Raw genomic sequence first — 21,718 nt, 5'->3', positions numbered from 1 at the left:
CGCTTTCACTGGCAACGTTGGGATGCCAGTGGAATGCAGGGCACCAATGTTTCCACTCGGAAATCCCTGCCAAAATTGCCTAACGTATTCTTAATTGGCAACTTGTCTCTCCAGAGGGGAGTTTCTAACATACAGTTGGACATCAGGCGACTGACTGTGTGGAGTTTGCACGTTCTCCCCGTGTCTGCGTGGGTTTCCTCCGGGTGCTCCAGTTTCCTCCCACAGCCCAAAGATGTGCGGGTCAGGTGAACTGGCCATGCTAAATTGCCCGTAGTGTTAGGTAAGGGGTAAATGTAGGGGTATGGGTGGGTTGCGCTTTGGCGGGTCGGTGTGGACTTGTTGGGCCGAAGGGCCTGTTTCCACACTGTAAGTAATCTAATCTAATCTAATCTAATCCCATAGATAAAGGGCACCAGGGAAAGTCGGAAATCCAGACCTGCTTTAGTCTGGATATTGGTGGGACCAAAGTCCAAGGGAAATTAATCTCCATGTGAACACAATCGCTAGTGCTCAAGGAACATAAGCACACATCATTCATTCAATGAAGCAAAACTCACCCAAAGGTGATTAATTAGGATTTAGGATTAATTAGACAAATAAGATTGCTCAAGGACCCAATCTCTTTGAGCACAATCCAGATAATAATGTCACAGTTTACATATATGCTTTTTAAGTTGAACGGCATACCACAGCATTAGATTCAGATTAATTCTGTTGTACCACTTCTGTATTCCACCCTGCACTGTGTAACATTCTGGCTGCAATAAAAAATATAATAAGAAACACTCTTCACTCAGAATCTGTTTCAGATACATCTGTCAGGTGTCAGGATTTGGCAGCGAACGGTGCAATATCTGCTGAGGAAATCCCTCTTTCACATCATCCAGCAACAAATTTAGCTCAAAATAAAGTGGAGGTTCTTAAATTAGATTTGAATCGTTGGTTTGGTAATTGATGCAATGTTTAATTCGGTGAGTGCAACTGGCATGCAGTCTATCACGGAGAACCAGGTTAAAAGCTTAACATGTTATACGCAGTCTGCAACAACAAATTAGTATTTGGAAATAAAGCTTTTTGCCATTTCAGACATCTGTGACTTGTTCTCCCTGCAAACATTGCTGTTTCCTTCCATATTGGCTGACAAAACAGCAACAGACATTCACTTTACATGCAGGACTTTTCATCTCAAATTATTTCCATGCTAGTACTTAGGGTGAAGGTAAGAAAGGTGCAGTGGGAATTCATCCATGCTTTCACTACAATCACTGATTGCATTTTGAGATGGCACATAGCATTACACAGAGTGTCACCTCTACACTGCAGTCCAATGCCACCTACTGCCTGGAAACAGAGGCAGGAGTTCACTGGGAAGGGTGTTCTCTAAGTAGCACGTGAGTGTAAATCAAACTGAAATTTAGTTGGGGGCATTGAATTTGCCTTCAAACCTCAAAAACTGCAGAAGAAACCGTAAATTAATCCACAACCTATAGAGGCAGCTAATCCTGCAAATCTTCTCTGACACCACCTTCAAAACCCACTATTGTTTCCTTCTAGAAGGACACGGGTAGCAGCTGCATGGGAAAACCACCTCCTGCAAGTTCCCCTCCAGGCCACTCACCATCCTGACTTGGAAATACATCGCTGTTAGTTCACCGTCGCTGCATCAAAATCCTGGAACTTCCTCCTTAAGAGTCACACACATGGAAGACACTGGTTCAAGATGACAGCTCACCATCACCTCTAGGGTAATTTGGGGTGGGCAGCAAATTCTGGCTTTGCCAGAGTTACCTAATTTTCATTAACAAAGGCCTATCAATCAGCAAATAGGATGGTTCAGTGGTTAGCACTGCTACCTCACAGTACCAAGGACCTGGATTCAATTCCACCCCTTGGGCAACTGTCTGCATAGAGTTTGCACATTCTCCCCTGAACAGTGTAGGCTCCCTTAAAGTGCTTTGGTTTCCTCCCACAGTCCAAAGCTGTGAAGGTGAATTTGCCATGCTAAATTGTCCCATAGTGTCCAGGGATGTGCAGGCTATGTGGATTAGCCATGGGAAATGCAGAGTTTTGAGATTAGATTCCCTACAGTGAAAACAGGCCCTTCAGCCCAGCAAGTCCACACCAACCCTCTGAAGAGTAACCCACCCAGACCCATTTCCCGCTGACTAATGCACCCAACACTATGGGCAATTTAGCATGGCCAATTCACCTAATCTGTACATCTTTGGACTGTGGGAGGAAACCGGAGCATCCGGAGGAAACCCATGCAGACACAGAGAGAATATGCAAACTCCACACAGACAGTCACCCAAGGCTGGAATTGAACCCGGGACCCTGGCACTGTGAGGCAGAGTGCTAACCATCCCATGTTCTGGGAAGGATGCTCTTTGAAGGGTCAGTGTAGGCTGGATGGTATCTTTGAATTCTCCCACTTCCTCCAGACCAAAGGAGCAGCCATGGGCCCCAGCTATGCCTGTCTCTTTGTCGGCTACGTAGAACAGTCCATCTTCCGTAGTTACACCGGCACCACTCCCCACCTCTTCCTCCGCTACATTGATGACTGCATCGGCACCACCTCGAGCTCCCACTAGGAGGTTGAGCAGTCCATCAACTTCATCAACACATTCCAACCCAACCTTAAATTCATCTGGATCATCTTTGACACCTCCATCCCATTCCTGGACCTCTCCATCTCCATTACTGACGACTGACTTGACAATGACATTTTTTTTACAAACCCACTGACTCCCACAACTACCTGGATTACACCTCTTCCCACCCTACCTCCTGCAAAAATGCCATCCTGTATTCCCAAGTCCTCCACCTCCGCTGTATCTGCTTCCAGGAGGACCAGTTCCACCACAGAACACACCAGATGGCCTCCTTCTTTAGAGATCGCAATTTCCCTTCCCACATGGTTGAAGGTGCCCTCCAACGCATCTCATCCACATACCGCACCTCCGCCCTCAAACCCCACCCCTCCAACTGTAACAAGGACTGAACTCCCCTGGTCCTCACTTTCCACCCTACCAACCTTCGCATAAACCACATCATCCGCCAACATTTCCACCACCTCCAAACGGACCCCACCACCAGAGATATATTTCCCTCCCCACCCCTTTCTGCTTTCCACAAAGACCGTTCCCCCTCAGTGACTACCTGGTCAGGTTCACACCTGCCCAACAACCCACCTTCCCGTCCTGCACCCTCCCCTGCCACCACAAGAATTGCAAAATCTGTGCCCGCACCTCCCCCCCACCTCCATCCAAGGCCCCAAAGGAGCCTTCTACATCCATCAAAGTTTCACCTGCACATCCACCAATGTCATTTATTGTATCCATTGCTCCCGATGTGGTGTCCTCTACATTGGGGAGACTGGAAACTCCTCACAGAGCGCTTCAGGGAACATCTCCCACACCAATCAATCCCATCGCCCTGTGGCTCAACATTTCAACTCCCCCTCCCACTCTGCCGAGTAGGTCCTGGGCCTACTCCATCGCTGCTCCGTCACCACCGATCCCTGTCGGAAGAACGCTCATCTTCTGCCTCGGAAAACTTCAACTCCAGGGCATTAATGTGGACTTCACCAGTTTCCTCATTTCCCCTCCCCCCACCTAAGCCCAGTTCCAACCTTCCAGCTCAGCACTGTCCTCATACCAATTTCCCTTCCCACCTATCCACTCCACCCTCCTCTCTGACCTATCACCTCCATCCCCATCCTATTCACCTACTGTTCTCTTTGCTACCTTCTCCCCAGCCCCACTCCACCCCAATTTATCTCTTCACCCTGGTGGCTCTCTGCCTCCATTCCCAATGAAGGTCTTTTGCCCGAAACGTTGATTTTCCTGTTCCTCGGATGCTGCTTGACCTGCTGTGCTTTTCCAGCACCACTCTGATCTAAAAACTGAATGGTATTTTTCCCCACTGTAGGGATTCTACAAGCGATTGTGAGAATGGGTCCTACCTACTGTCATTACAAAAACTGCACTATTACCTTGAGTGCAGTTCAAAAAAGGAATGAATGTGATTGCAAGATTATTTCAAATCATAGAGAAAGTCATGGTAACCGGATTGGTACTAGCTCTGTATATATTCTCTGAAAGCTTGTCCAATTCTGACTGAAGTTTAAGATTTACACAATCAACACAGTGGTGTGTATTCAGACTGGGAAGCCTTTTATTACTCGATAAACAGAAAATGCTAGCAGATCTGGAAACATCTTTGAAGAAAAACAGAGTTAATTATGTTTCAGCTGAAAGGCCATAGATCCAAAATGTTAACTCTGTTTTCTCTTCACAGATATTGCCAGAGCTGCTGAGCACTTCTAGCATTTTCCGTTGTTATTTCGGATCAAGCTTCCTCAGCACTTTGAGTTTTGGTGTGTAGCAGAACTAATGGTATTTTCATGCTTGTTTCGATTTTAACTTTAAGAAACTAAATATTCTTTGCTAATGGAAGAAACTTAGCTAAATTATTTCCAATAGCACAACAGATGCAGTCTGAAACCTAAATAATTGGCCAAGTTACCACTCTGGTTAAAGTTAAGATGTTTTATGAACAGTCAAGGAGAGGGACTGGAAAGAACTCGGTGCAACTCTTCAACCTCAGTTGTAACACCAACAAACAAAAGGAGGATAACAACGAGCATTTTCATTGTATCCGTAATATAGACACATCAGCAACAAAATGAGCGCCAAGGGTAATTCAATCTCTTTAATAAACTGCGTACAACATGATAGGTTAGCTCAGTTGGCTGGATGGCTGGTTTGTGATGCAGAATGACACCAACAACAATTCCTGCACTGGCTGAAGTTACTATGAAGGTCCCACCTTCCCAACCTCTCCCCTCACCTGAGGGATAGTGACCATCAGGTTAATCCATCACAAGTCGTCTCTCTCTGATGAGAAAGCAGTCCCATGCCCCTCTGGAACTATGGTGACTTGTACTTTACACTAACTTGAAGGAAGACAATGACACAGCAGAAATATCCAGACACCCACACGATTGCACCAAGAATATGGGTTCAAATCCAGCCTTGTTAGATGATAAAATTTAAAAGTTAAATGAATGCGATCTAGAGTTTAAACAAATCTAGCCTGATAAAACTACCATCAACCGTTGCAAAACAAAAATCTGATATACCAATGTCCTTTAGGGAAGGAGTCGATAAAATGTGGAGATGGGAAAGGCACAGCAGGGAAGTTGACATTTCGGGTCAGAACCTTTCTTCAGGACTAGAAACTGCTGTCCTTCCCTGGTCTGGCTTAAGTGTGACTCCAGACCCACAGCAATGTCATTATCTGCCAGCTGAAAAATCCCAGTAAAGCCACTCAGTTCAGGGACAAGGCGGCATCAAATAAGGCTGCTCCCATCCCAAGAAAGATTTATTTTCAGAAAATACTCAACTCTTTATTCTGCTGCACCTGAGTATTTGTAATTTGCCTAAAATTTCCACTCAAAGATCTTTGTGCCAATGGGAAATATAGGTACAGAAATGAACCCCTAAAATTTGCAGTGAATTGCATGATATTGAACAACAGAGGGATAGGTTATTTGATTTAGATGTTAACTACTTACCCCACAATTATTGACCCCATTCCCTCCTGATTCCTTCCCTCTCTCTTCCACCTCTCTTTCTCTCACTCTCCCCCTCCCTCTCTCTCTGTCCCACTCTCTCTCTCTTTTCCCCCTCTCATTCTACGCCCCTCTCTTTCTTTCTCTTATCATTTCTCTCTCTCTCTCTCTCCCTCCACCTTTCTCTTTTTCTCTCATGGTGCAACAGCATTGCTGTAAATTAAGTCTATCTTAATAGGTGCACCTTTACTGTAGCTCCCATCACTGGCTGACAGAAATTAAGGATTAAATTATCAGAATCGTGCATTGCACTGCCCCATGATTTGAGATAAAATGCAACAATTTAAAGTTTAACCAACACAAATCAAGCCATTGATGAAACTCCAACGAAACCATCCCATAGAAGTCTCATTAACAGGGCTCAGGTAAGAAACATGGTCACATACTAGGAGGCAGGAATAAAGTTGTACAACTTTAGAGATAAAATAAGAAAAAAATTGGTGTTTCCTCAAGTGAAGTCATACAACTGTAAACTCAAATTGTGAGGAATTCTGTAAGTGTGCTGGAAACCAAAACCAGACTGACAGTAATTATTCTTAAAATAGTTAAATCATGTAGGAACATAAAAACAGGAATAAGCCATTCAGTCCATCAAGCTTGCTCAGCCATTTCTTACAATCATGACTGACCAAACACTTCAATGCCTTTTACCCACATAACTCCGTTTGCCATTGGTCATCAGAAGTCTATCAAAGGTCTACTCTAAACATACTAAAAGATCCAGTTTCTCAGCCCCCTGGAGCAAAAACATTCCAAAGATTCACAACCATCTGATTAAAATGAACTCTCCTCATCTCAATCCTAAATGCCTTATTTATAAATTTCTCGATGCCCCACCTTAGGAAACACCTTACTTCCATCTACCCTGTCTACATCTTTAAGATTCAATGAGGTCATCTCTCATTCTGTGACACTCTAGACCAGCCAATCTCAATGAGGGCCATGTGCCCCCTTAGGGGCCCTGGCACATTTGAAGGGGGCCACAGACAGAAAACTGTGAGAAGGGGAGCCTCAAGGGTTTATGGGGGCCCTGGTAACTAAACCAATAAAATAACAAAGCAACAACTTTAACTGGAGTCAATAATTTCCCTCCCGTTTATTATATCTTTCCAACACACTGTTTGAATTTGGCGCACCTGGTAAGTTAACTGCTTAAGCTCTTCCCACACAGCCTCACTTCAGAGTCAGTTGTGAATCAGAAAGCACCAGGTCAACGGATTCAGTCAAGGGTTCTTGCATCCATTATCGCCATGTTGCATTATCTGAAGATCAGCGTGTCTCTTTCTAGGCCTTTTTTAATCCTAGTTCATTATTTTCCTTGTAAGAAGTGCTTCATGATTATTTTTATTATTTTCAAAAATGATTCTACCCATGAGTTCCTTGGCCAAAAAAACAAGTATTGGCAGTATTCAGTGGAATACTTATTTGTATGGTTTCATTGCATTTCCACAAAACCCATGTGTTTGAACTGCATGACTACATTGTCAAATGAAAGCATGAGGCCAAGCAAATTGAAAAAAAAACGTTTGGATACCTCGCATCCAGATAAAAAGGATAAACCCTTAGATTTCTTAAAAACCTCTGAGATAATTTCAAAAGAAGGCCAACACTGAAACAAATGCTTACTCAAACGTCACAGATTTCTCTTGGCCGACGTCTTGTGCAACTGATGGTGCCTCTTCTATTGTTGGTCAATACAGAAAATTCAATGCCCAACTAAAAAGCACTACACCTTCTGTCTTTACTATTCTCTGCATCATTCACAGGGAGCATCTGGTAGCTAAAAACTTAAGAGGACGTCTCAATCTTTCGCTTTCAGTTGTCATAAAGACTGTAAACATCATCAAGTCCCATAGCCTTCAGGATTGTGTGAAGGAAATGAAGACGACTTCCGGATGCTGCTGCTGCATCCCCAGGCAAGGTGGCCTTCCAAGGGAAACTGTCTTCAATGTTTTGTTACACTCTGGGACACCATAGTTTCCTTCATGTCTGATAAACAACATGGAGAAAGACTCGTTGATGCTAAGGTGTTCGTATTTTATCTGGCAGGTATCTTTCAGAAACTCAATTTGTTTAACAAGACCTTATAAAGCAAAAGCAGTAACCATTGTTTCTTTCCTTAAGAAACTCAAAGTCTATTGGCACAATGTGGGACATTAAGAATTTTTACAATTTCCAAACTTGAAGGTGATCACAGAGGCTCTGAAGGACGATGACCTTACCGTTGATGTGAAACATCTAAAGCAGATACACAAGGATATTCCAGAAAGATTAAATGACCTGTAAAATCTTGGTATCCCAGACTGAATTTTGAATCTGAATTCTGAAGTACAACCCACCCAAGTTGAGACAGAAATTCAAGAGAGTCTGATTGATCTCCAGAGTGACAGAACTGCGCGTCGTCAGTTCAGTCAGTTGCAAAAAGATTTTTGGATCAAGAGTGGTCTGCTGAATAAATTTACAACTATGTGGAAAAAAGCCCAATTTTTTTTATTGCCTTTCATGCAACATATTTGGTTAACAGTGGATTCTGCAAGGTAGTTTCCTTGACAAAACCCAGGAACAGAACTGACCTCCCGTTGTCATTGTCTAATTTGGAGCCCGATATCATGTAACTTGCAGAAAAGCACCAAGCTTAAGGATCACATTCGGCCTGAGAGATGGTTAATTTCATACAGTCTTTTTTAAAGTTTTGTCCAGTATGTCAGAATGTTCAAGTTTTCTTGGTGTTCAATAGTAAATGCTTTTCTGTCTATCCGTTTGTGTTGTATCCCTGTTTGAAAGGGGGGCCCTGAAACCTGAGAAGCGCTCCTCATGGGGCCGTGGCCAAAAAAACTGTTAAGAATCACTGCTCTAGAGAATACATTCCTGATGCAAGGCCTTTGTCCGAAATGCCTGGCCTGATGTGCTTTTCCAACGCTACAATTTACAACTGGACAACACAGGCTCCATTTACCCAATCTCTCTTCACAGGACAGTCCTGCATCAGAAACCAGTCTGGTGGAACTTTGGTGCACTCCCTCTTTGGCAATAATATACTTCCTAAAATAAGGAGACCAGAACTGCACATAGCTCCTAGTCAACTGATCCAAGACCTAACTACTTCTGTACTCACATCCTCGTGCAGTAAAGGTTAACATTAGCTTTCCCAATAACTTGCTGCACCTGCATGTTAGTCTTCAGTCACTTACTGAAAAAGATATCTAGGTCGCTTTGTACATCTGCACTTTCCAGCATCTTACTACTTAAGAAATACACTTCTTCCTCCTAACAAAGTTAATAACCCCCTGTCTTTTCACACTAAATCCCATCTGCCCATTCACAAAATCTGTCCAAATCTCCTAAAGCCACTTTATATCTTCCTCATTCCACCCATTCTCGCTTAACTTGTATTCATTGCAAAGTTAAAAATGTTACACTTGGCCTCCATCTCCAATTCATTGGCATATAATCTGAAACAGCTGGGACCCACATATTGATCCTTGCATTACTCCTTCAACACAACCTGAAAATATGAGAATAACCCCATTTGTCCCTACAGTCTGTCTTCTCTCTGTCAGAAGACCCTTACCCATGTCAGTACATTAGCTCCTATCCCATGTGCTTCAATTTGGCTAATCATCTCCGACAAGAGACTTTATCAAAAAACTTCTGAAAATTCAAATATACAAGATCCATCTGGACTGGATAGATGATTATGAATGATAGAGTGAGAACGTGGCTTCTCAGGAGCATGTCAAATTAGGAACGAAACATCCCAGCTTCAAGAACATATATTCTACCCAGCTTCCTTGCTGACTGATCTATGTGAAATGTCCTTCTGTCATGCCTCAAAGTGTTTCTTTGGAAGCATCATACATAGAAAGAAGTTCCAATATCATGTTCATGATATTCACCTTCCCTGGATGGGTGCAGCCCCAACACTCAAGAAGCTTGACACCATCCAGGTCAAAGCAGCTCACTTGATTGGCACTACATCTACAAACATCCACTCCCTCCCCCCACCGACGCTCAGTAACAGTAGTCTGTACTATCTACAAGATACACTGTGGAAATTCACTAAAGATCCTCAGACATCACCTTCCAAATACAAAACCATTTCCATCTAGAAGGACAAGAGCAGCAGATACATGGGAACACCACCCCCTGCAAGTATACGTCCAAGCCATTCACCATCCTGATTTGGAAATACATTGTCATTATTTCGGTGATGCTGAGTCAAAATCCTGGAATTCCTTCCCTAGTGGCATTGTGGGTCAACCCACAGCACATGAACTGCAGCGGTTCAAGAAGGCAGCTCACCCCCACCTTCTCAAGGGGCAACTAGCAATGGGAAATAAGTGCTGGCCTAACCACGAAACCCACATGCCCTGAATGAATAAAAGTGATTATAAATCAATAACAAAGAGTAAAGAGATAGCAATGCATCTAATCGTGTGACAGTGACACCAGCAGTCACATGCTAGACTCAGCAAAGAACACTCTGTCCCAGAATGGGATGGGCTACCTCCCAGTAAAGCATCTCACTGAGGGTGAATTAAACCGGCCTGGTGTACTCCAGGCTCTGAGCTACTTGAAGAGACAGTCAGGTATGAGACAGTATGGAACTAAGCCAGAAACTTTGAAAATCCTGAAAGATGTATTTAGATTGCATCTAAATGACACCAAATATCAACATCAACCCTGTCTGCTCTCCCAGGTGAGCATCTAAAATCCCATGGCACTCTTTCAAAGAGATGCAGAGGATACAAACAAACATTTGGTAGGCAGGACCTGAGCACTAATGAAAAGAGACAGATTTTTAAAGCCTTTCATCACACATCAGGACAGATGCAAGAATGCCAAATTTCAAATGATCACAATAATTTCTACTGGAGAAAGGCTTCTGATTGGTTGGCTAGTTGATTGATTTGTCACAGCATTGCTGTGGAGAAATCACAATGTGACTGCTGTTTCCCCAGACCTTTGTTTAAATTCATAAAAGGCACAAATGATTGGTTGTGTTCCCTTACCCTTGACGAGGCAAGTCCTGTATACATATGTTCAGACACAGGTGAGACATCATCTGCAGGAAAAGCAGTGTCTCCAGGGAGATTACACCTTTTCATGAATTCCACAAAAGCAATGGACAATAGTTCCCAGGCGCATTGTCCATGGCAACACGAACATATCCACACACTTTCCTTGTGCACTATAAATCGTTGCTCCCCTGAAAATTTGACATTCTTGTGTTTGTCCTGGTAGGAACAAGCTGAGAAGCTTTGAGAACATTTTCTTTGTTTCAGTCATTCTCAAGTGCAGGCAGTTCCCTGCAGCGCCCTGACTAGGATTTATCTCCCAAATCATCATCGCAGCAACAGATTGGTAGGTCACTTTCTCGTGACTGAATGTGGGAGGTTGCTGTGCACACAGGAACGGTGTCTATGCTTCAGCTGGTAGCGAAGCACTTTGTGAGTTTGAGATGGTGAAAGGCACTTTATAAATGCAAGTCTTTCTGGACAAGATCTGTTCTGACATCAATGATCTCGTGCCTTCTCAAAGGAGTCAGCGAGGATTTCCAAATGGCTGCCAATTTAGAGAACCTTCCATCAGCCACAGTAATTAGCCTCTTTCAGTCAGCCCTCAGGGTGTACGTGCTTACACTACATTTTCCAGCAGGGAATACTTTAACTGTACAGAGCCTTTAACAGCTAAACATTTCAGCTGGGTTCCACTCTAGATTAGATTCCCTACAGTATGGAAACAGGCCCTTCAGCCCAACAAGTCCACACTGACCCTCCGAAGAGAAACCCACCCAGACTCATTTCCCTACCCTATATTTATCCCTGACTTTGGCAATTTAGCATGGCCAATTCATCTGACCTACACATCTTTGGAATGTGGGAGGAAATTGGAGCACCTGGAGGAAACCTGCATAGACACGGGGAGAATTTGCAAACACCACACAAACAGTCGACTGAGGTGGGAATCGAACCTGGGTCCCTAGATCTGTGAGGCAGCAGTGCTAACCACTGAGCCACCGTGATACCCCACTCTAGCATTCAGCAAGCAGTAATTACAATCAGTTGTTCCTATAAAAGGATGAAAATTAAGCTAACTTTTCTTGAAGAAAATAAACGGCGTTCTGCATTTCAGCTGTAGATCTTACAAATTTTAAATTATATGTATCAGTATTGCCCAGCACAAATGCACAGAACATTTGCTTGTGTTACTATACAACGTTATAAGTAGATAGGCAGGAGGCTGGAAGAACTCAGCAAGCTAGGCAGCATCAGGACATGGAGAAGTCAACGTTTCAGGTGTAACCCTTCTTCAGGACTGGGGATGGGTGTGGGGTGGGGCGGGTGGGGGCGAGCTGCAGATAAAGGGGGTGGAGGGGGCGAGGGTGGTGAAGTGAGGATAGGTGAAAACAGGTAGAGGGTATGACCTGATTGGTTACTGGGAGGAATGGATCCGGTTGGTGGCAGGAAGCAGTGGCAGTGAGGGGGAGGAGCTGGGAAGGGAGTCAGGGCTTGGGGAGGGAGGATGTTTGAAATTGAAGAACTCAATGTTGAGTCTCCGGGCTGTAGGATGCCCAGGTGGAAGATAAGGTGTTGTTCCTCCAACAGGAACTATGGTTTGTTTTGGCAATGGAGGAGGCCAAGGATAGTCACGTCAGAAAGGGAGTGGTCCCCCTTTATCTGGAGTTCCCCCCAAACCCACCCCAAGTCTTGAAAAAGGGTTACACTGGAAATGTCGACTTCTCCAACTCCTGATGCTGCCAGGCTTCCTCTGTTCTTCCAGCCTCATACCTGTCTATTTTGGATTCCAGCATCTGCAGTTTTCTTGTCTCTATACAACATTAGAAGGCAGGTGAATAGGAGATTTTCTTGGCAATGTAATGGAACCTTCGGCAGCAGCTGGCAACGGTTGGGGAGGGCACTGAGCAGGGGAACTCAATCAGTTGTGCCGAGACCTCTACAGCAGGTGGTGGTGGTGGTGAGGGAGGACACCGAGCAGGGGAGCTCGAGCTGGTTGTGCCGAGACCTCTACAGCCGGTGGTGATGGTGAGGGAGGACACTGAGCAGGGGAGCTCGAGCGATTGTGCCGCGACCTCTACAGCAGGTGGTGATGGTGAGGGAGGACACTGAGCAGGGGAACTCAAGCGGTTGTACCAAGACCTCTACAGCAGGTGGTGTTGGTGAGGAAGGACACCGAGCACGGAGCTCAAGCAGTTGTGCTGGGACCTTTGGCAGCAAGTGGTGATGCTGAGGGACGATAACGAGCAGGGGAGCTGGGGCAGTTATGTCAGGAACCTCAGCATTACATGTTGATGTGAGGGTGGAGCTGAGTGGGAGAATGTTAGCAATTGTGCCACAGCCCTCCTTCAGCACGTGGCAATAATGAGGAAGAGCAGCTGGAATTGACCCTCTCTAGAAAAAAAAAGGATGTCTTTGGGAAAGGAAAGAGCAAATAGGCAATGAATTCCCTAACCAAATGTAAACAACAGTCTTCAGTCCATCTAAATATTAACTTGTCAAGCCTCAATTTCCCTTCATGTTTGTAATGATCTGATCCAGTAGAATAAAGAATCCCTGCTTCATGATTTTTGGGCCATTTGTATGTTCAAATCTATTACACAGAGATACAAGTACTGCTCAAAAGTGAAAGAAGCGAGTTCCCGATCTACACGCCATAGAATGAGCAACTGGGGATTCAGTCAGAAGGTGGTGAACTTGTGGAACTCATTGCCGCAGAAGGCTGTGGGGACAATTCATTGACTTTAAGACAGAGATGGATACTTTCTTGATCAGTATGGGGATCAAAGGTTACGGGAAGAAAGCAGGAGAATGGGATAGAGAGACATATCAGCCATGATTGGATGACAGAGCAGGCTAGATGGGCCAAATGGCCTAATTCTGCTCCTTTATCTTATCGTCATGAGGTCACGAGCTCTGAGGCAGCAATGGCAGCTGTGACAGTCCCATGATTATATCTGAGGGACGCCTCTACAAGTGCCAGAGGTGGTCACCGAATGGAATGAGCTCTCACCGCTGTCACCAACTAAGCCTGAAAAAATGGCCACCAATGGTGGAATGAGGAAAATGTGGAATGAGCAAGCGATGCCAGATTTGAAGCAGTACCGAGATTGCAGAAGGCTGTAGAACTGAGGATGGTTTCTTTTTATTCACTCGTTGGCTGGGCCCAGCATTTATTGCCCGTCCCTACTTGCCCCTTGAGAAGGTGGTAGTGAGCTGCCTTCTCGAACCACTGCAGTCCATGAGATACAGGCACACCTACAGTTTATGATAAGAGAAATCTAGGATTTTGACCCAGTGACCATGAAGAAACGGCGATATATTTCCATGTCAGGATGAAGGAGAACTTGCAGGTGGTGGTTACAAAAATGACATGGACTGAAGCTATGGAGGATACTGGGAATCATTCCACACTGCCCTGGATGAACTAATATAATCATTTCATTGTCACTATCGTAAGCTACAACATAAACTTTTCTCACTCACACTTCTCTGTGTTAACATAACAATTTGGATGTTAGAATCAGTGAACTGTGCTGCTCACTATAGAATTTCTTATTTGACAGATGCCCTTTCTGTCCATGGTACTGAGATCTGTTATACTGAGCTGTCACACTGTACATCTTCAACATGGTGATGACATTGTCAAGGTAACTTAACATGGTCATCTCATAGTAGTACAGTCAATATTAGTACACCAATTATCGAGAGACCTGGACCAATATGTTGAAGATAGGATTACAAAACCCACTGCGGTAACTGGACAAAGTTAAATCCAATTTAAAAAAATCTGAAATCAAACCCATTATTAATAATCCAGAAATCGAGGGTTCTTGTGGTACAGTTATAGTGTCCCTATCTCTGAGCCAGGAGGCCTGAGTTCAGTCCCACTCGATCTGGAGATGTGTTTGACAAGTCTGAGCAAGTTGATTTCGAAATATCCAGAATTTGTCATTCAACAACAAAAACACTCTTTGGTTCCCTGATGCCCTTCAGAAAAAAAAACAAAATTCTCACTCATGACTTATACCCTGAAGGCAAAAGAATACAAACATGGACTACTTTCTAAATGGTGAGAAAATTTGTAAAGCCAAAGTACAAAGGGATCTGGGAGTGCTAGTCGAGGATTCTCTAAAGGTAAACATGCAGGTTGAGTCCATGATTAAAAAAGCGAATGCAATGTTGTCATTTATCTCAAGAGGGTTGGAATATAAAAGCACCATTGTGCTACTGAGACTTTATAAAGCTCTGGTTAGGCCCCATTTGGAGTACTGTGTCCAGTTTTGGTCCCCACATCTCAGGAAGGACATACTGGCACTGGAGCGTGTCCAGCGGAGATTCACATGGATGATCCCTGGAATGGTTGGTCTAACATACGTGGAACGACTGAGGATCCTGGGATTGTATTCATTGGAGTTTAGAAGGTTAAGGGGAGATCTAATAGAAACTTACAAGATAATACATGGCTTGGAAAGGGTGGACATTAGGAAATTGTTTCCGTTAGGCGGGGTGACTGGGACCCGTGGACACAGCCTTAGAATTAGAGGGGGTCAATTCAGAACAGAAATGCAGAGACATTTCTTCAGCCAGAGAGTGGTGGGCCTGTGGAATTCATTGCCGCAGAGTGCGGTGGAGGCCGGGACGCTAAATGTCTTCAAGGCAGAGATTGACAAATTCTTGATGTCATGAGGAATTAAGGGTTACGGGGAGAATGCGGGTAAGTGGAGTTGAAATGCCCATCAGCCATGATTGAATGGCGGAGTGGACTCGATGGGCTGAATGGCCTTACTTCCACTCCTATGTCTTAGGGTCTTAACTGGGCCAAAGGCCAAAAGGAGGATAAACTGGGAAAGGAATCTCACTACAGGAAGGTGTGTGTGTGTGTGTGTGTGTGTGATTTTCAGATATATTTTAAAAGGTTTTGCAACAAATCCAGGAATAGTGGGGCTTCATTTCCACTGCACTTCACCACGTGTGGAACACACCACAACATTCAATATATAAAAAAGCCCAGGCTAGGAAGTAAACTCACCAGTGGTCACCATGTAGCCTTTTCCTGTGTACTAGGATTCTATGATTCTGTTGTCATATATCAGATTTCATCATTTACAACCTTAAGTCTGTCTCTTTTGCTTTAGAGTGAGGAGGGATTGAAGGCTTGGGGCGTCTGTTCCTCAATCGACTTCTCATCACTAATGAACCCTTCTTTACCAAAGGATCACTTGCATTGAAGTAATTCGGTTGCAAATCTCTCCTTCAAGAACAATGCAAAACAAAAGGGACATACAATCCTGTAATTGGTCATGGTTTATGTGCTAACGTGATGCTTCCATGTCTGCAGACTTCTCGTTCCACTCTATATGGAATGGATGCGTTACAGCTTTCTCAGTTGCCAACCTATTCCCCGAGCTACTGTTTTCACAAAGGTTAAACTAGTCCTGAGCTATTTTCGCACAAGTCTGCAATTGCCAACAAAACTTACTGAAAATAGCACTGACAAGCACAGTCAGTTGGAAATAAACAGCAAAAGATTGTGGCAAAAGGACTGAAATCGTGCGTGACAGATGAACACACGAGTGAAACAGAAACTGTGCAAGATTATAGGAAAAAGGTGGGAGAATGGTGCTGACTTAAAACGCTCATTTTATGAGCCAGTGCAGACACAATGGGCCGAATGGCCTCGCCTGCTCGGTACATTCTATGATTCTGGGCAATATTATTGCACAACTAAAATATTTCACTGTGCAAGAAATCTTATTGATCAAAAAAAAATCAAGTAACATTAATGGAATTGGATAGGTAAATATACCCTCTCAAAACTGACAGGAAATAACTGTTAGTTTCCAGAAGATGATGTGAGGCAATTAAAGTAAAGCAAACAGAATGCCCTTAAGGAAAGAAACCTGCAGTCCTTATCCGGTCTGGCCTACATATAACTCTCGATCCTCAGTAATGTGGTTAACTGCTGATGTCGAGGATCTTAAACAAAAACAGAAAATGCTGGAGAAACTCAGCAGGTCTGGCAGCATCTGTGGAGAGAGAACCTAGAGTTAATGTTTCGAGTCTGATAATAAGAATCACGCTGGACCCTAAATATTAACTCTGCATCTCTCTCCACAGATGTTGCCTGACCTGCTGAGTTTCTCCAGCATTTTCTGTTCATACACAACCAACCTTGGGAATATAATGGTGTTCCTTCATTATGAATGGTATAATACTCTATATTTCACTGTCCACCGCTATTGTGGTTAATCATCACAAAAAGACTGAAACACCGATCAACACTTTCACAAGCAAACAAGGCAACAACAATAAACAGTTGTCTTAGGTATCACTGGGAATAAATATTAGAAATACATGCAAGAAATTTAAATTCCCTGGATTACAGAACCAGAAGGAAAGGGCCCTTTCAAATACAGAGGAACCTCAATTATCTGGCATTCGATTATCCAAATTTCAGATTATCCAGACAAGATCACATGGTCCCGATGCTTGGGCTAAACTGTTATCTGGCATTCGATTACCAGAACATTCAATTAACCGAACAAAATTCTCCCCCCCCCGTGTCATTTAGAATCTGAATTATCCAAACGACACAGGCGGGGAGAATTTTGTTAGGTTAATTTCAGACTGGAGGCCTGTGACCAGTGGAGTGCCACAAGGATTGGTGTTGGATCCTCTACTTTTTATCATTTACATAAATGATTTGGATGCGAGCATAAGAGGTACAGTTAGTAAGTTTGCAGATGACACCAAAATTGGAGGTGTAGTGGACAGCGAAGAAGGTTACCTCAGATTACAAGAGGATCTGGACCAGATGGGCCAATGGGCTGAGAAGTGGCAGATGGAGTTTAATTCAGATAAATGTGAGGTGCTGCATTTTGGGAAAGCAAATCAGAGCAGGACTTATACACTTAATGGTAAGGTCCCAGGGAGAGTTGCTGAACAGAGACCTTGGAGTGCAGGTTCAAAGCTCCTTGAAAGTGGAGTCGCAGGTAGATAGGATAGTGAAGAAGGCATTTGGTATGCTTTCCTTTATTGGTCAGAGTATTGAGTAGAGGAGTTGGGAGTTCATGTTGCGGCTGTACAGGTAAAAAATGAGGTCTGCAGATGCTGGAGATCACAGCTGCAAATGTGTTGCTGGTCAAAGCACAGCAGGCCAGGCAGCATCTCAGGAATAGAGAATTCGACGTTTCGAGCATAAGCCCTTCCTGATGAAGGGCTTATGCTCGAAACGTCGAATTCTCTATTCCTGAGATGCTGCCTGGCCTGCTGTGCTTTGACCAGCAACACATTTGCGGCTGTACAGGACATTGGTTAGGCCACTGTTGGAATATTGCATGCAATTCTGATCTACTTCCTATCGGAAAGATGTTGTGAAACTTGAAAGGGTTCAGAAAAGATTTACAAGGATGTTGCCAGGGTTGGAGGATTTGAGCTATAGAGAGAGAGGCTGAACAGGCTGGGGCTGTTTTCCCTGGAGCGTTGGAAGCTGAGGGGTGACCTTACAGAGGTTTACAAAATTATGAGGGGCATGGATAGGATAAATAGACTAAGTCTTTTCCCTGGGATTGGGGAGTGTAGAACTAGAGGGCATAGATTTAGGGTGAGAGGGGAAAGATATAAAAGAGACCTAAGGGGCAACTTTTTCACGCAGAGGGTGGTACGTGTATGGAATGAGCTGCCAGAGGGAGTGGTGGAGGCTGGTACAATTGCAGCATTTAAGAGGCATTTGGATGGGTATATGAATAGGAAGGGTTTGCAGGGATATGGGCCGGGTGCTGGCAGATGGGACTAGATTGGGTTGGGATATCTGGTCGGCGTTGACAGGTTGAACCGAAGGGTCTGTTTCCATGCTGTACATCTCTATGACTCTATGACTCTAACTGAATGTTCCGATAATTGAATGTCGGATAACAGTTTAGCCCAAGCATCGGGACCTTGTGATCTTGTCTGGATAATCCGAAATTTGGATAATTGAATGCCAGATAATTGAGGTTCCTCTGTAGACTAACTGTTCCAATAAAACACAGATAAGATTTTACAGTCATGTAATACTTTCAAGACAATCGCTGCAATGTAGGAAATAAAGTATGGTCTCACGAGGAAAATAAGATTTTGTTCCGGACAGTGCACTCATGTCTGGATACTCAGAAACAATCCAGCAACCTGGAGGCAATGGAAGGAACAAGAGATATAGTAGAACCGGGGACTAATGGAAACCAAGGGTGATTCACCCAGAGCTTGTGTTATGGGCTTTGGGACAGAAGCCATGCTTTTGATCAGTTGGGCAATAATAAAAGCCCGTTTTTTTTATGAGAAATATCATTTAGTAATAGAGCAAGGGTCAAAGTCTATACGACCATTTCCATCTCACAGCAATGCAAAGGGTTCAACACAGATATACAAGTCGATCTCCCTCTATATAGCCCTCAAAAATTTTCAATCATCACCATCACACATTTGTCTCCCTAAAAGCAGTTTGGCAGTAGGCAACAACTAACCTTTCCAGTCAATTTCCAGTTTAGTTTAGTTGCAATTTTCTCCAGGTAGCCCACATTCAACCCATCTCATCTGTGCTAGCTCTATGAAAGAGCAATGTCACCCGGATTCAAAATGTTAGCTTGTTCTCCCTCCACGGATGCTGCCTGACCTGCTGAGATTTCCAGTGTTTATTTTCAGTATCCAACGTGCTAATCTGATAAATATTTATCTTGCAAAGGAAGAAATAGGAGCCAGTCTGTCTTATACACAACACCCATGGCAGATTATTTTGCTTTATCACAGACCAACTCCAGCTAAATGGAAACTAATTCTTAGAAAAATGATTCTCAGGGGTGGCACAGTGGCTCAGTGGTTAGCATTGTTGCCTCACAGCGCTAGGGACTCAGGTTTGATTCCAGCCTTGAGCGACTGTCTATATGGAGTTTGCACATTTTCCCAGTGTCTGTGTGGGTTTCCTCCAGGTGCTCCAGTTTCCTCCCACAGTCCAAAGATGTGCAGGTTAGGTGAATTAGCCATGCTTAATTGCCCATGGTATTTAGGGATGTGTAGGTTAGGGGCATTAGGCAAATATAGGGTAGGGGAATGGGTCTGGGCTGGGTTACTCTTTGGAGGGTCAGTGGAGACTTGTTGGCCCAAAGACCTGTTTCCACACTGCAGAGATTCTAATTCTAAAAGACAAACTTCATCAACCTGTTTGTTCATGATGTGACGCACCTCTATGGGTGGAGGGACTTCAATATGGATCCTCTAACTCAGAGGTAGAGTCAGTATCATAAGGCCTTTAAATTGGTTCTTACATATGTGTCCTAACCCTAACCAGCTCTTAATCACAACTGGAGAATGCACCAAAACACACAAAACTGACACAGAATTTGAAACCTGAGCTCCATTCTCTTGCTGTTTTCCCCACAGCCCTTCAATTATCTCCTTTCCAAACACATCTTCCATTTCCTTTTGAAAGTGACTATTCAACCTGCTTCCATTGCATTTTAAGCGTGATTTGAAGGTGTCGGTGTTGGATTCAAGTGGACTAGGTAGGAGGCCACACAACACCAGATTTTCGTACAACAGTTTATTTGAAATCAAAAGTTTTCGAACAGCTGCCCTTTCACCTGACAATTGGCCACGCTAAATTACCCATTGTGTTCAGGGACGTGTAGGCCATGGGAAATGCAAGGTGAGGGTAGGGGGATGGGTCTGGATGGAATGCTCTTCAGAGTTCGGTGTGGACTTGATGGGCCAAATGGCCTATTTCTACACTATAAGAATTCTCTTCCCAGTGGATTTGTGAGAGACCATTGTTATGAAGGTATAGAGGTGTTCTGTGTCTTTAAGAGTTGAAAAGCTAGCAAGGACTAACAAAGCACAGAGAGTCCTAAACAAGGTAACAATGTAACACTTGGTTGAAACAAATAGCTACAGTTGGGTGGCCATGAAACAAAAACAAATTCAAATTCAGACAATCACTTTAAATTATGCTCCAAGATACCAAAATCCAATCAAATTTGAATTTAGCATTTTGATAATATTAGAACCAATGAAACAATCTGATCTTTGGGGGTACAAAGCCAGACATTTTGAACAGTTACACGGAGAACTGCCAAAGTCCAATTTTAGACTGCTAGGTACCTGATAAGGTACCTGTCTGTGGGGAGTGTGCAGCAGAACATCGTGGCCAACATGGAGAGCATCTACAAAGCTGACTGGTTTTGAAACATGATTTGTGTTTTGTAAATCTTAATCAGGATTTGTTTTTATCAGACTAGTATTGTAGAGTGGGAGGTAAAAGTTAGGTTTTAAGAGAAAGGAGTTATAAATAGTTGTTGGTTTTAATACTCCCTGCTGGATTTAAAGAATAAAGTTGTTAATTTTTAACTGTAAATACTGACCCCTGGAATAGTTCTTTGCCTCTTGAATTTTAACAGATTACAGCATGGGGTGAATCATTTCTGTGTGGCTGGTTTAGATTAGCAGAAGGCTTTACCTCGGTCATGACACCATTAAATAGATGGGATTCTGGGGCTTGTGTTGGAAATCATTGTAAACACTGATGAGTAATCCAAAATCCAGTAAAGTCTTGGTCTCAAAGGTGGGGGATTTCAGACACCAGACCTGGAATGACACTGTTCTATTGATAAATAGTTAATAATCAAATAAACCTTACCTTCAGGCAGTACTTGTGCAAGTCCCAGGTAGCAAGTACAACATAGCACAGCACAGAGAATGAGGGCTCTCCTGGGGAAATAACAAATACAGGTTAGAACTTCATTAAAATTTGTATCTAATGTTAACAACAATGCAACAAAAACAGAAATTGATGGAAAAACTCAGCAGGCTTGGCAGCACCTATGGAAAGAAAGAAGATTTAACATTTCAGTTCTAATTCTGAGAAAGGATCACTAGACCCAAATGTTAAGTGTGCTTCCTCTCCACAGATGCTGCCTGATCTGCTGAGTTTATCCAGCAATTTCAGCTTTTGTTTCTGATTTTGAGCAGCTGCAATTCTTTCAGGTTATAGTGAATAACAGTGTCCCAATTATAATGTTGATGAATTCTAGTG

At 43.6% G+C, this 21,718-nt stretch overlaps 1 protein-coding gene across 2 annotated transcripts in view; it reads right to left on the bottom strand.

The window, feature by feature from the left end:
• The window catches only part of LOC132825922 (collagen alpha-1(XXVII) chain-like), a 593,955-nt gene that overhangs the window by 510,747 nt on the left and 61,490 nt on the right, over positions 1-21,718 (bottom strand). For both annotated transcript variants that reach the window (XM_060841558.1, XM_060841557.1), the window contains exon 2: positions 21,323-21,393. In XM_060841558.1, coding sequence (XP_060697541.1) covers positions 21,323-21,393 — 71 coding nt within the window. The remainder of the gene's footprint in view (positions 1-21,322; positions 21,394-21,718) is intronic.

This window comes from Hemiscyllium ocellatum, chromosome 21 (assembly GCF_020745735.1).
Source record: "Hemiscyllium ocellatum isolate sHemOce1 chromosome 21, sHemOce1.pat.X.cur, whole genome shotgun sequence".
Lineage (NCBI taxonomy): Eukaryota > Metazoa > Chordata > Chondrichthyes > Orectolobiformes > Hemiscylliidae > Hemiscyllium > Hemiscyllium ocellatum.
Note: the sequence above shows the minus strand (reverse complement) of the source record. Positions and strands in the feature narration are given on the sequence as shown.